Source organism: Nipponia nippon, unplaced genomic scaffold (genome assembly GCF_047370975.1).
Source record: "Nipponia nippon isolate SJK-2023a ecotype South Korea unplaced genomic scaffold, ASM4737097v1 scaffold_35, whole genome shotgun sequence".
In the NCBI taxonomy this organism is placed as follows: Eukaryota; Metazoa; Chordata; class Aves; order Pelecaniformes; family Threskiornithidae; genus Nipponia; species Nipponia nippon.
Window position 1 is genome coordinate 3,140,122 of NW_028262353.1, and position 13,077 is coordinate 3,153,198.

Here is a 13,077-nt window from a genome sequence, read left to right on the forward strand (position 1 = left end):
GTCTCCTTGCTAACTTTTAACAAATCTGGCTCAGGAAACCATCTGGCATAGAGCTCTACACATTTTTCTCTCAAAGTCATTTTTGTGGCTGTGGTGTAAGCATGTAAGGATAGGACAAGACGAAATGGCCGCAAGTTGCACCAGCGCAGGTTTAGGTTGGATATTAGGAAAAACTTCTTCACTGAAAAAGTACTCAGGCACTGGAACAGGCTGCCCAGGGAAGTGGTTGAATCCCCATCCCTGGAGGTATTTCAAAGCCGGGGAGATGTGGTGCTTGGGGACATGGTTTAGTGGTGGCCTTGGCAGTGCTGGGTTAATGGTTGGACTTGATGATCTTAAAGGTCTTTTACAACCTAAATGATTCTATGATCATAACATTACTGCTGTAAAGCTTTGAAGAACAAAGGATTAAGGGTGAATAGTGAATGAGTATTTTTTTGGGAGGCGGGGTGGGGGTTGGAGGGTGGGTGTTGAAGGGCCTGCTTTTTTTCTTCTCTAGCAGTCTCAGTGGACATTGGCATGAGAAATAATTTCATTTACTTCTTTATGGATTCTTATTCAAGTTGACATTGCTTGTTACTTGGGAGAAGAGACCGATCCCCACCTCACTACAGCCTCCTTTCAGGTAGTAGTAGAGAGCAATGAGGTCTCCCCTCAGCCTCTTCTTCTCCAGGCTGAACAACCCCAGCTCCCTCAGCCGCTCCTTGTAAGACTTGTTCTCTAGACCCTTCGCCAGCTTCGTTGCCCTTCTCTGGCCATGCTCCAGCACCTCCATGTCCTCGTTGGAGTGAGGGCCCCAAAACTGAACACAAGATTCGAGGTGCAGCCTCACCAGTGCTGAGTATGAAGAGCTTACCTTGGGGGTAGAGGAGGAAAAAAAACAGAGAGGACTCAAGTCTCATTTCAAGGATTGAGGTAACTTAAAACCTGAAGAGGGAATATGCTTGCTGCATCCTGAGTTTGTCAGACACCTTCTGCTATTTTTAGTCAAACATCCCAATATGGTATTGTCCCGATCCAATGTCGGGGGAGGTTTCGATACGATCCCAAGGACGAGATTAAGACGCTGGAATCGGTCAGATGTCATACAACCTTTTACTTTTATCTGAGGGGAGAAGAGAACGGAGGGAGGGCAGGGGAGGAGAGGAAAAGAATAGGGGAGAGAGAGAGAAAGAGAAAGAGAAGGAGGAGTTTATCACCACCACTTCGCGTCCGATGATCTTCCGCTGGGTCTTCGGTGGCCTCAGGCTTCGCCGGGGACCGAAGGGGGGGGGGGCTTGAGGGTGCAGGAACAGAAGGAGTGGTCTTGTGCGCCGCCGCCGCCCCCGCCGAGGGCCACGTGTGCTCCTTATGTAGGGGCTCTCACGCATGCGCGGATCACAAATGCGTACGTGCGGTTCGCCACGAGTGTGCTGTCCCCGCCTCTGCTCTTTTCGCGCCTTTTGTCCCCACCTCGGCTCTTTTCGCGCCTTTAGTCTGCAGGCGCACGAGGCTGTTTTTCTCAAAGCTGTGGAGAAGGTGGTCTTTTCGAAGCGCGACGCTGGATGGCGCTACAGCGGCAATGTCGAGACAAAACCCACATTTTTCTATCGGTCCTTTACACGTATCTTCCAGTGCTGGTCAGCATGGCACCCTTTCTATGGGGACCTTTCACCTCCATCGTGAAACTCCGTGGAATTCCTCTGCTCTTTTTAATTCTGGGAACAGATGCAAAATTTTGGTCCTGTTGAGAAAAGAAATGCAGACATAGCTCCTCTTAAGATCCACACTTAAAATGACATTTCAATGATCATTTTAGGCAGCCAAAGCCTTTAATCCTCTCCTTTCACCTACATAAGGGCTGCTCGACTAAAATACTTATTTTCCTAAATGAATATAGCCAGGATGTGCCAAAGGCTTGAGCAGGGTTTTGAACTCATTCGACAGTCTTTGGCTTAACTTCAGGTTCCTTAAGGGTGAAATATCCCTTAGCTCACCCTCCACTCAGAGAAGAGGCACAAACCCGCTCCTCCTCCAAAGCGCAGTTCAGAGCGAGAGCTTAATTCGGTGCTCTGAATCAGTCACTGGAGAAACTTAGATTCACCATCTCTATAGGAAGGTTGAATTCCTACCTCCTGCATATACATTCAGTGACTAATGTTCAGTGGCCTGAATACTCAGCCCGAGGCTTGTGTAATTAAAACACGCAAACATTCAATAGATGGGGTCAACAGAAACATCGTGGTTTTATACGAAACACTAAAAACTGTGAACTGCCATTAAAAAGAGTTAAAACCAGAAACATTTCCAGTAACATTGCAATATAGAAAGATATGCATGAAAGTTCACAGAGAGAGATCTATGGACGGATTTAATGTCTATGACCTAGAAAAAAGAAAATTTTGCATTTATAACTCCAGGTTTCCCTTGAATTTTGAAGGGCTTTGCAACATTGCCATATAACCTCTCTACTTCACCCCAAGAGAAACAATTCTTCTTATGAGTATTGACCTATCTGGTACATAACTGCCAAGGTAAAAAGAATTAAAAACTAAGTAACACCAGAAGTCCCCCGCAGTCTTACCCCATTTGTTGGGCAGTTCTTTCTATAGTGGCCAGGTTTTCCACAACGAAAGCAAGTATACGATGGTGGAGGTGGACCCAAGGGCTCCTTCACATAACTAAACGTTTTTTGGGAATAAAAGAAAAAGGTATGCCTGTGTCTCTCTTGTTAAAACAACCATCTCTACAATTTTTCCATAGTCTTCAAAGAACAGATTTGGCATTATCAACACTTACTTGATTGGGTCCTATTCATGGCAAGACTGTATCATCATAGCTTTGATTTTATCTTCTTCGGAGGCATTGGCTTTAGCCAGATTGGCACTGTGTTCAACAGGCAATTCTTTGACAGGCGCATTCGAAACACATTTAAGCCCACACAGCCAAAGACAACACCACTCCCTCGATCCTGCAAAGAGCAGCACATCGCTGGCTGAGGTTGCATGAAAACAGCTGCTGATAGAAAACAGCGCCGTGCTGAAGATGTTCTGGGGGGTCATTGCAGGGGGGTTTATGGGCCTGGGAAGCTACTTGAAAAGAGCCTTCTTGGGCACTCAAAACCTTGTGCTCTCTTTGTACCTTACATAAAGGCTCCTGTAACCAATCCACTTTGCTTCCAAGTGGACTGAAGCTCTGTGTAGAAAAAATTATACTATCCAGTATTTTTAGACTGATTTTTAAGCTCCAGGCTATTTGCAGGAGAAGACATCCACTGTACATCGCTTTGAGAAAGACGTACGCAAGCATCGTTATTTACATTTTGCAGCATTAAAAGGACACGCAGCTTAAGAGTCGGGGAAGTTGTTTCTGCTTGCTGAAATTCATCTTCAGACACAGAAGCATTAAAAGAAATCAAGCTTTTTATAATCCCCCAGCAAGACAAAAGATTCTTTCCAGTAGAAATTTGACCATCGTGTGCTGTAGGCAGTCCAAACTGCATGTTCCCCCCCACTAACTTCTTCAGATGAAGTTATAGTAACTACAGTAAGCAAAACCTGCACCTTTTTTCCAGTTGCTTGTGTCCTTTTAACATGCAAATTGCAATATAAACCTTATGCAGAACTAGATCTTCAAATTATTGGAGCCAGCTGATTTTTTTTTTTAAGTAGTATTTGTTCACATGTTTTTATTCCACACTGGTCCAGATACGAGCAGGGTCTAAGGGAGAAGCTGTAAATGATTTGGACCTTCAGGCACTTCTCACTCACATCAGCCACTCATGGTTTTGGTTTGAGATGCATTCATGCACAAAAGCAACCAACTAGTTTCAACATTTGATTAAATGGTTGTTTCATATGCACCGTTTTTTTCTCAACTGTAACATCATCCAGATCGACAGCTATGAAATAATTTCCATTAACATTTACAGAAAACTCTACAGATACTTGACTGACTTGTTTGAACCCAAACGGTTTACAGAACCAAGCACACGTCTGGGGACAGCACTAATGGAGACCAATTTCTTTTGGTGGCTACCTTCCAAACAAAGTATTTGGTTTTTTGTTTGTGTGTTTGTTTGTTTGTTTTTCCAAATGAACCCAATTTAATTCCTGCAGTGAGAGAAGGAAGAAGTTACCAGTGGGAAGAGATTTCTCTTTCTTGGCAAAGAACCCCAAGCTTTACTTTCAGAAGAAAGCGGCAGCTCCTCTGCATTAGGCCCTGCCTTCTCTAACCTTTGTAACTTTAAAGACTACTAATTTCATTGGCTAGCACTACGCCTTTCACAAAGTGCTTTCCCAGACAAAGTTACACATGGTTGAGCACAAAATGCGAGCAGTTCCGCAGCAAAACATGGCATTACAACAGTTTCAGAAGGTCACATCTGCTACCATGCTGCACATACACATTGGCACATTCCTATCAACAATTAGGCACATTTACACAGTTTACAGAGTCTGTGTTGAAACAAATGAGATTGTGTTGTCCACTCTCCATATACTCCAATTTATGAAATTGTGCAGCATTCACAGAAGGGATCTAGAACTATAATGACGAGATATTCAAGAAGAGCCATGCAATTGTCCATGCTCCAGAACCGCTTCTATTTTGGCTGTTGCAACCCCCCTGAAATGTCCATAACTTACAGCCAATTAAATTCTTACGTAAAAACTGTGTTAGTTTCTTTCCAATGCAAAGTGAACAAAATGTTGAAAAAACGGTGAACGGCTGCTGAAATGCTGCTTCTTTGTGTCTTGAAGATGAGTTATACTGCAACATTCCGTTGAGGCTGAGAAGGTACTCCCCTTCTATCTTCCCCAACTGGCAACTCCTCTTTACAGGACAGTATCAAAATATACACACATTTTAAAGTGAAAATAAATACTTTACATCATTATTAAAAAGCAAATTGAAATTGTGTTCACATGACAACAGTTATCCAGCTATAGGTCACAGTATATGATTTAAAACTACAAAGCAAACACTTTTTTTTGTTTTTAAGTATTTGACAAGAAGATTTATATACCTTAGCAAGCTGGGCCAGAGGAATGGATGCAGAAGAGTCATCAATCTGTTCACAAAAAATGAAACACTTATTCAAGTTCTACAATCCAAACAGCAAGAGTTAACCTCTATTGTACTCTGAGAGTCGGCACGATAACCTCCGAGCGTCACTGAAAGAAGCATTGCCAACCTGGTGTCACTTGTATTTGTTCAAAACAAAGTCCAAGCCTATGACACCTTAAGAGTGCCTATGTGGTTAACGAGAAGAAACTAAACAAGCCAAACCCGCTTGAGATCTGCTTCTTGCTCCAGAATATCTCAGAGAGGGACCCTTGTCAAATGCTCACAACTGCTTAAAAGTCAAAGGGGTAAGGAAGCAGTCAAGTTTCAGCTAAAAAGGACTTAAAAAATACTTGAGTTTATTTGAGAAGGAAGCATCACTACAGGAAACTTCTTTTCAGTGTAGTTTGTCAATTAATCAATGTCTCGTCATTTATAAATGCACATGGTTATGCTTTTACGAACATGGTATAGTTGCCTGGCAAAATAAGTATTTCCTTGGGTTACTTATTTCTATTTTGGCAGCAGTGGGACAGTGTTTTCAAACCTGAAGAAAAATGCTGCCCCTTTTCCAAATGTCCATTCAAAGTGGGGGTAGACTGAAGAAAGGCTTCACCTTTGGGAAAGTAAAGCAGCATGCGACCCTGAAGTCACCGAGCTCCAAACATGGACTGCAGGCAGAAGGTAAGAAAAATGACAGGCATTTTACCCACAAATGCCCCAGGCTCTAACCTTGCGCCAAAGTGTGTACACTGGGTTTCAGGTATTTTCATCTGCAGACAAACTATTAAACTAAACTGCTTCACCAGGTAAAGCGGAAAGATCAAATGCAGAAGTTTAGAATAGCACTTTGCATAACAACGGTATTGAAAAACATTCAACAATGGTATTCAAAACACATATGTGCCCAGAGGGGCGCAAACAATATCACTTCAGTTATACAGTTTTCGGAACAAATACCCAGGTATTTAAGGACATGAAAAGGAATCATTCAGCTGCACCAAACTGTCCTCAAAATGTATGGGGCACGTTGGTTTTGGTATTTGGTTGAACCCCCAAGGCAAAAGTAAGAAACAGCACCCAGTTTAACAATCATGGTTTCTCAGTGGGTTTTGATAACATTTTCAAAAACCATGAGGCAAAACCCAAAAGCTAAGTGATGCAGGGTGAAAATGGCAAAAAGTACACTCCAAACAATTTTTATTGCAAGAAACAAAAAGCACACAACACCCTATACAAACAGACATATTGCTAGCTAGAGACAGGCAGATGTAGAACAGGGCACCATGTTCAGTTGGGCAAACCTTGCACCTACGTGATCTAAAAGTGATCGTACGTTATCTGTGCAACTCAAAGTCATTCAGGAAATGTTCTAGCAGATTCAATATGAAATACAATGCATTCCTAGGCACAAATACCAGTATTCCCATTAGAACTGTGCGAACAATGGCATTACTCAGTTTTTACCATGCTGAATCAAATCCATTGTATTCACCACATGTGCTACGTTTTACTGGAAAATATATGAAGGTAGTGTTTGGAAAAGTGATACAAGGTTACATGGTTTAGAACGAAGTGCAGTGTCTAGCAAAAAGTCTGTTTTTACCTACCGCTTTTGATGTTCCTCTCACTGGCTCAGTTGGACTTCTGGAAGAAGAAATAAAGGGGATCAGAACTTAAACCAGAGCACTTGTACCCAACATAAAGCAGTGAAAACATATTCTAAAACCTGAACATCCAAACATTATGTTCTGATAGTCTAGTGAATGTGGGCATGTATTCGTACACATAAACTGTTCTCTCTTGGTACGTGCAGTGCAACTAAAACAAACCCTCACAATCACATTTCTACTTTGTCACAAATTACTCTAAGACTTCGAGACACAGAACACCATGGTGCAAGAGGAAGTCCTCTGGTATTTTGTCTCTGCTACATCAGTATCAAAAAGATGAAGTCTGTCCTACAGTTTTGTGTTCTTAAATCATCAACCACAAAGGTCACTTTAGCCAACCTGTATACCCGTAGTCTTACAAATAGGTACCAGATAGAGTACGTTAGTGTCTGAGAAAGAAGAGGCATAGCCTAGACACTTCCAAGTGCAAGTCTACTTCAGTGAAAAACTTCAGCCATCTGACAAAGAAAGAACAGAAATGTCAGCAGCAGAGTCTCTAGAACAGTGTTTCTTTGTGGGAGCCCAAGCCCTGGGTTCAGATATCTACCATACTTGGCCAGGAAAGGGCCAAAATACTCCATGTGTTCCATATGCTATATTGACTAAAAATAGCAGTAAATATGTCACCTGAAAGCAGTTCCTGGGCTTTTGTGCGATTTAGGAGCCCTGTGACAAAAAAAAAAACAACAACAACAAAACAAAATAAAAAAGGTCTTAATTGCCAGAATTCGCTTTAAGATAATCTTGAAAATGCTACAATACTTTAGGAAATACTTATTACGTTTGAAAACTTGCTGAGATTCCACACGCTCATTGATCTCTACCTGCATGCTACTCATCATGAATCAGACACGCAACCATTGATGTCGTTAGCAAACAATTCATACATCATCCACAGTGTCCCACGAGCAGAGGCAATTCCAAGGCTGCTGTGGAATTTCTGCACAAATAGAAAGGCTCGTGCTTCCTGCCACTGCTAGAACACCACCGGGCTGGCAATTACAGCCACGCACCTCCGGCAGACGAGGAAGTACAAGGGAACACTTTAGATTGCCACACAATGATTTCTTCATCCATTTCCCTTGAAGAACATACTACAAGGCGAGTAACGCATTGCTGAAGGCCTCTCCACCATGACAGCATACAGTCATCGTTCCCAAACACGAACCACTCTACCGGTTGTTTCTGCAATGTTTCCCGCTGAAGAAATAGCAAGCTAAGCTGCCCGGTTAATTTTCAACGGGAGAACAGCAGTGCCATTCTTTCCTCATCCCCACATACAGGTACGGCTTTGATCTTTGATGCTAGCAGCATCTCGCCTCTCCTTTTAGGGCAGCATTACTGTACCAGGAGAGGGCGCCATCCAACCAGAAACGGAGGATGGATTGAAAGACAGCACGAAGCACACGCATTGAAATTAACCCCCCAAACAAGGCCATGTTTATAAGCACAACGCTGCGGCGTCCCGAATTACTAGGCAGTGCCTGAAAGCACTGCAACAACTCCTGCAGTAATATGCCCAAAGTTTACATGCAGAGCCACATAAATTCAGGGTTTTGTTGCTTGCAAACGCTTCCTGGGTACCAGGATGCTGCTGTACTGTGTTTTGCAGACACACTGTAACTCATCAGTCTACTTTATTTCTTGAGAACCAGCATCAGAAAGACATGGCAAAACCACAAGCTAATAATACCTACTAATTGTGGTGGAGAGGCATATCTTGAAGGCAGCTGGAAAACATGATCAGTCAAACAATGCTAATGTAGCTGATAGAGAACTGGACTGCATGAATATGTAAATGACAGCATTAATCCTGTAGTCAGGATTGCATTTGAATAGCTGTCATGTTAATCAATACACCCAGTTCCCTGTCCTCCATAAATCTGAGGAATGCGGAACACAAAGTTAAAACTTGGAGCACAGAGGTCAGCTTAGGTGAAAACAGACTTAGAAAGGTAACTAGCAACATTTGGGAACATGTTAAACTGCTCAGTGAGTTTCAAGTTTGGACAGGATGAACTATTCCTTCATCGTACTCACACAAAAGGAAATACGCTTTAGGACAGTGTTGTTTTTATCTTGCCTGAAACAGACATTGTCTTTAGGAAACTAACAGGAATCCCTTAGGAGTGGAACCTCTTGTTTGTGTGGGTCGCCAGCTGGCAACCCTTGGTCTTGCCTCTAGAGCTAGCATGCAAAAGACCCCGATGTGGGGCGTAAGAATACCTGCCATACCCCGCTCCCCCTCCCCCAAATGCAAGAAAGAGTCAAACGGATACATTACAGTCTACCCCAGGACAACAAAAGTTAACAGCAGCTTTAACAAGAAAGATACAATCGCAATGCCTCTGCAAACTAACAGCCATTAAAAAAGTTAACACACTGAAACCCCTGACAAAGAATACAATGCTTGTTGGGTACTTACACCACGCCACGTATGTTTTGCTGGGAGCTTTAACTCCTCCAACAGGGATTCTTCTAACAACGACCGATGAGTTCTTAGGAATCAGGGCATTATCATCGGTGTATTCTGAAAAGAACACACCTACAGAAAAAACATTAGTCAATTGGTAAGAACGTATCTCGATATCTAATTACATAGCACTTCAGAGAATCCCTTTGCAGATAAAAAAGCAAAATTTGATACCTCACAGCGCGCTTCTATCGTCTCAACACACTAAGAGTACTAATCAAACACAAGCAGCAAAATCTGTTTCATTTTTTTAAAAGAGTTTGAATGCCAACAGCAAAATGGTCTCGAGGGTCACTAAAGGAGACTCTGCTAATGCAGGAGGTTCTTTCCTGATCTAGCTGAAGTTGCTTTTGCTTCTGTTAGGCTATAAAACCAGGAGATCTTTGGAGAAAAACAAACCGCAGCAAAGCCTCACCTGCATAAACCAGATTCTAAAGTCCGACTAGCTTGCCCTGCAACAAAACAGGCGCTGCGCCAAAGCACGAAAACCCCGCGCCATTGCTTCAGTAACTGTTAACTAAAAACGCTTCACCTACGCTGCTAGTGCTCGAGATGGACAGAACACAGAAGAGAGCCTGCCATCGCTGCCTATTTCTTGGCGCTTAGTCCATCAACAGCCACACTTCTCAGCTGCCCAGTGCTTTACATTTCAGTGGAAACGAAACTGGCAGGGCTAGGATCTGGATTGCAGAAATCTTGGGCGTTTTTTGAGCTTGCTTTCACAAGTGGGGCAGAATGGGCTCCAACTAACATGCTATCTCCCCTCTTCAGCTAATCATCTCGTTTGAATTAACCAAAGGGATGTGAATTCTCTCCATTCACTTCTTGCAGAGCAGAGACACTCACAGGAAATTCCTTCTGAAGACAGCCTCGGAAAGCCTCTCGAAAACAGCGTGTGCCTGAAGCTACCCGTGCTTTGCCTTGGCTTACACCATGTCAGTCTTCTGAAGAGGAGGAAAGCCTTCTGACCTTTTACATAAGGCCCCAACAAAGAAACCCGACTACCTGAGGCACTTGGACTGAATAAGCTTAAAATGCAAAGATCTCTCCGTGAGAATGGTTTTTACATTGGACTTACACAAGCTGGATATGACTAACTATTTCCAGGCGCTATCAGCAGCCATTCCCTGTAATCTGCCTACCGTTTTAAATATCAAAAGCCCTTACCTTTGCAGACCGAATCAGAGCCATGGTCTGAAAACCAAAGATGCTGCCTATCTAGTCAAGCTCTCTCAGGGTGCTTTTGCTCAGTGATCACACACAAAATAGGAATATTTCACAATTTATGCTCCATTTTTGCGTGTATTATTCCTAGAAAGGAGTACTAATAACAAAACCAGAAGCTTTTACAGAAGCTTGATCCTGAAACCAACGCCTAGACCTCTCTTCTCAAAAGGAAAATCTAACCATTTCACAGCCACCTGTCAAGAAAGGCAGTGAGCCTTTAGGTCCAGCCATTTTCAAAGGCTAGGGCTGAACTTACAGTTCCTGCAGCGTACATATTATTCTGTTTACATTTTAATACATCAAACAGGAAGAGGGAAAAAAACAACACTACATCTTTTAAAGAAAAAACTGTTTTAAGAGTGTCACAGACCCACAGGGGGGGAAAAAAAAAGAAATTTAAAGTTTAAGGAATGAAAACACTTTACGAGTCTTTGTATTTCTGAAAAGTCACATCCCAAAGTCTTAAATCACATTTAAACTTAGCAAGATGGCAGATTACCAAACTGAAATATCCCACTAAGTAATACGAAACCATTATCATCTCTGAGAATCACGCACCAATTCTTAGATTTAAAAGAATTTATGACTTCTCTAAGAACATTTCTTACGTATATTCACCATGAATGTTCTGCCATAAAACTTCAGTGCTGCCCTGATACGGTTAGCACGTAGCACCAGGGAAAAAAAACACGGTTAGAAATGAATGATGAACTGATGCTCAATAGCATCTGAATGACAATGTCTTTGGTGTAGAAAAGAAGTTCTAGTAACAAGAACTTCCCAAGTATAATTTAGATCCAGAGAACACTCACGTGCAAGATGGCTTGAAAGGGTCTGCCTAGATTATACCTCACAGATACGCTCTTGGTCCAAGATGTTGCTAGTGAGCAGTTTCTGCAACAGCCACAAAACCAGTTTTCCAATGCAGTGCAGTAAGACAAGCTGAAGACAACATTACGTCACCAAACCCGCTTTTCTTCTTCAAATTAGCCATCTCTTCCATTTCTATCACTTTCAGCTTTCTCCACCAGATTTCAAAGAATTCTGGCAAGTTTGTTATTATAAGATATCCTCCCACATTTCCTTAGCATTTTACCTAGAATTCCAAGAAATCAGGACTTTTGTAAGCACTATATGTTGCACATCAACCACATATTCTTCTACGGCTAGCTCCATGTCTAAAACACAGATCTGAAGGCAGCTGTCAGAACAGCAACTACAAAAGAGCTCTGTGAGGCCCCCAACATGAGTCGCAGTTACCGATCGTGGTCGAAACGCATCACCGCTTCCCACCCCGCTTAATCCCCAGCGCTGCTTGCCCTCCCGGTCCCCCCACACGCTGGTGGGATGGGCCCCAGGCTGACTCGCACTACGTGAGGACGAGCCACAAAGAGCAGAGCGTGGCTCCCGTGGGCCATGGCCACTGCGGGGGTGGTCTGTGACACCGCCAGCTGGGCGGTCCCTGGGGCCCCGTGCCTGCCGTCCCCACGCACCTTCTTTGGTCTGGGTGTTGGTGATCTGCAGGTTGCAGTTGGCCGCCTTCAGCTTCTCACGGCCCATGATCTGGCGCTTGAGGTCACCCAGGGAGATGTGGAGGCCGTTGAAGGTGACCGTATCATAGGTCAGCTTGGAGGAGAACTTGTAGTGGATGCATGACATGGTTGGGGCCAGGCGGTGCCTCTCTGGAACAGCGTCTACCGCGGATGAGCAACGGCACACTGCACCCACCCCCCTGCGCCTCACCCAGTGCATTATGACAGAAGGCCCATGGCACAGGGGCATGTGTTTGAACATCGAGCACTACCTAGGGGAGGGGGCCCGTCAGCCCTGCTCCTGCCACTGCCCCGGGCCACTGGTGTCCCTGCCTGTCACCACCCGGTGTCCTGCCACCCCCTGGGCCTGTGGTGTCCCTCCTGTCACCCCCAGGTCTTCACCACCCAGCGTCACCTCCCGTCAGCCCCTGGCCCATGCTGCCTCTCCCAACAGCCCTGGGCCCATTACCGCCCAATGTCCTGTCGCCCCCCAGCCTGTTGCCACTCAGTGTCCTGTCACCCCCTGGGCCTTTCCAATGAAGGGTTTCCTTCTTACGATAAAACATGCTTCCATTTCCTCACAGGTAACAGCCTGAAAGACAGAAGATGAAGCAGCATGTGCCTCTTGTGAAAATACGTAAAAAGTGATGGTTGCATTCAGTTGATCCTTAGTTGCTTCCTGCGTAAGAAAACTGTACATTAATTTAACCTGTTGCGTATAGGCTAATGTTACTGTGTGTGGCAATTAATCATGGACTCCGCGTATGAGTCCAGGCGAAGACAAGCAAAGAAGACGACGACAACGACAATGGCAATGGCGATGATCATAACAACGACGACGCTTTATTTTTACAATCTATCCCTTTTATAATATGATCTAGTGTTCACGAGCAAGCAAAACCCATTTCATTGGCTACTGTCTTTTGTCCACGCACCTCGTCAGCGTTACTTATTGGTTCTTCAAGCTGGTGCACGCGAATTCCTCTTTCAGGGATGTATCCAATCTCATCCTTATTTTTCTGCCTCTAAGTTTCACAAACTTGTTTGTAACAAGTCTCAAGGCCACAGCTGCATCTCGTCAAAGTAAAACACTATCGCATTTATTCCCACACGGTGAAGGACCTGAAAG

General features: G+C 43.9%; 1 protein-coding gene across 1 annotated transcript; it reads right to left on the reverse strand.

The window, feature by feature from the left end:
• Positions 1–5,010: 5,010 nt before the first annotated feature.
• On the reverse strand, positions 5,011–12,075 carry LOC104020627 (E3 ubiquitin-protein ligase RBBP6-like). The gene is made up of 5 exons (XM_087771364.1): positions 11,910–12,075; positions 9,142–9,246; positions 7,344–7,382; positions 6,654–6,690; positions 5,011–5,050 (listed from the first exon to the last, which is right to left on the reverse strand). The coding sequence occupies exons 1-4, from the start codon at positions 12,073–12,075 to the stop codon at positions 6,671–6,673; spliced, it is 330 nt and encodes a 109-aa protein (XP_087627490.1). The 3' UTR covers positions 5,011–5,050; positions 6,654–6,670.
• Between the last annotated feature and the right edge of the window lie 1,002 nt (positions 12,076–13,077).

What these genes read in the sequence shown, in the direction of transcription:
- LOC104020627 (XM_087771364.1), bottom strand. Translation starts at nt 12,075, where the DNA reads ATGTCATGCATCCACTACAAGTTCTCCTCCAAGCTGACCTATGATACG. An exon ending in CAACACCCAGACCAAAGAAG is followed by an intron (nt 9,247 to 11,909) that starts GTGCGTGGGGAC and finishes TGTTCTTTTCAG; the next exon opens with AATACACCGATGATAATGCC. An exon ending in AGCCCAGGAACTGCTTTCAG is followed by an intron (nt 6,691 to 7,343) that starts GTGACATATTTA and finishes TTCTTCTTCCAG; the next exon opens with AAGTCCAACTGAGCCAGTGA.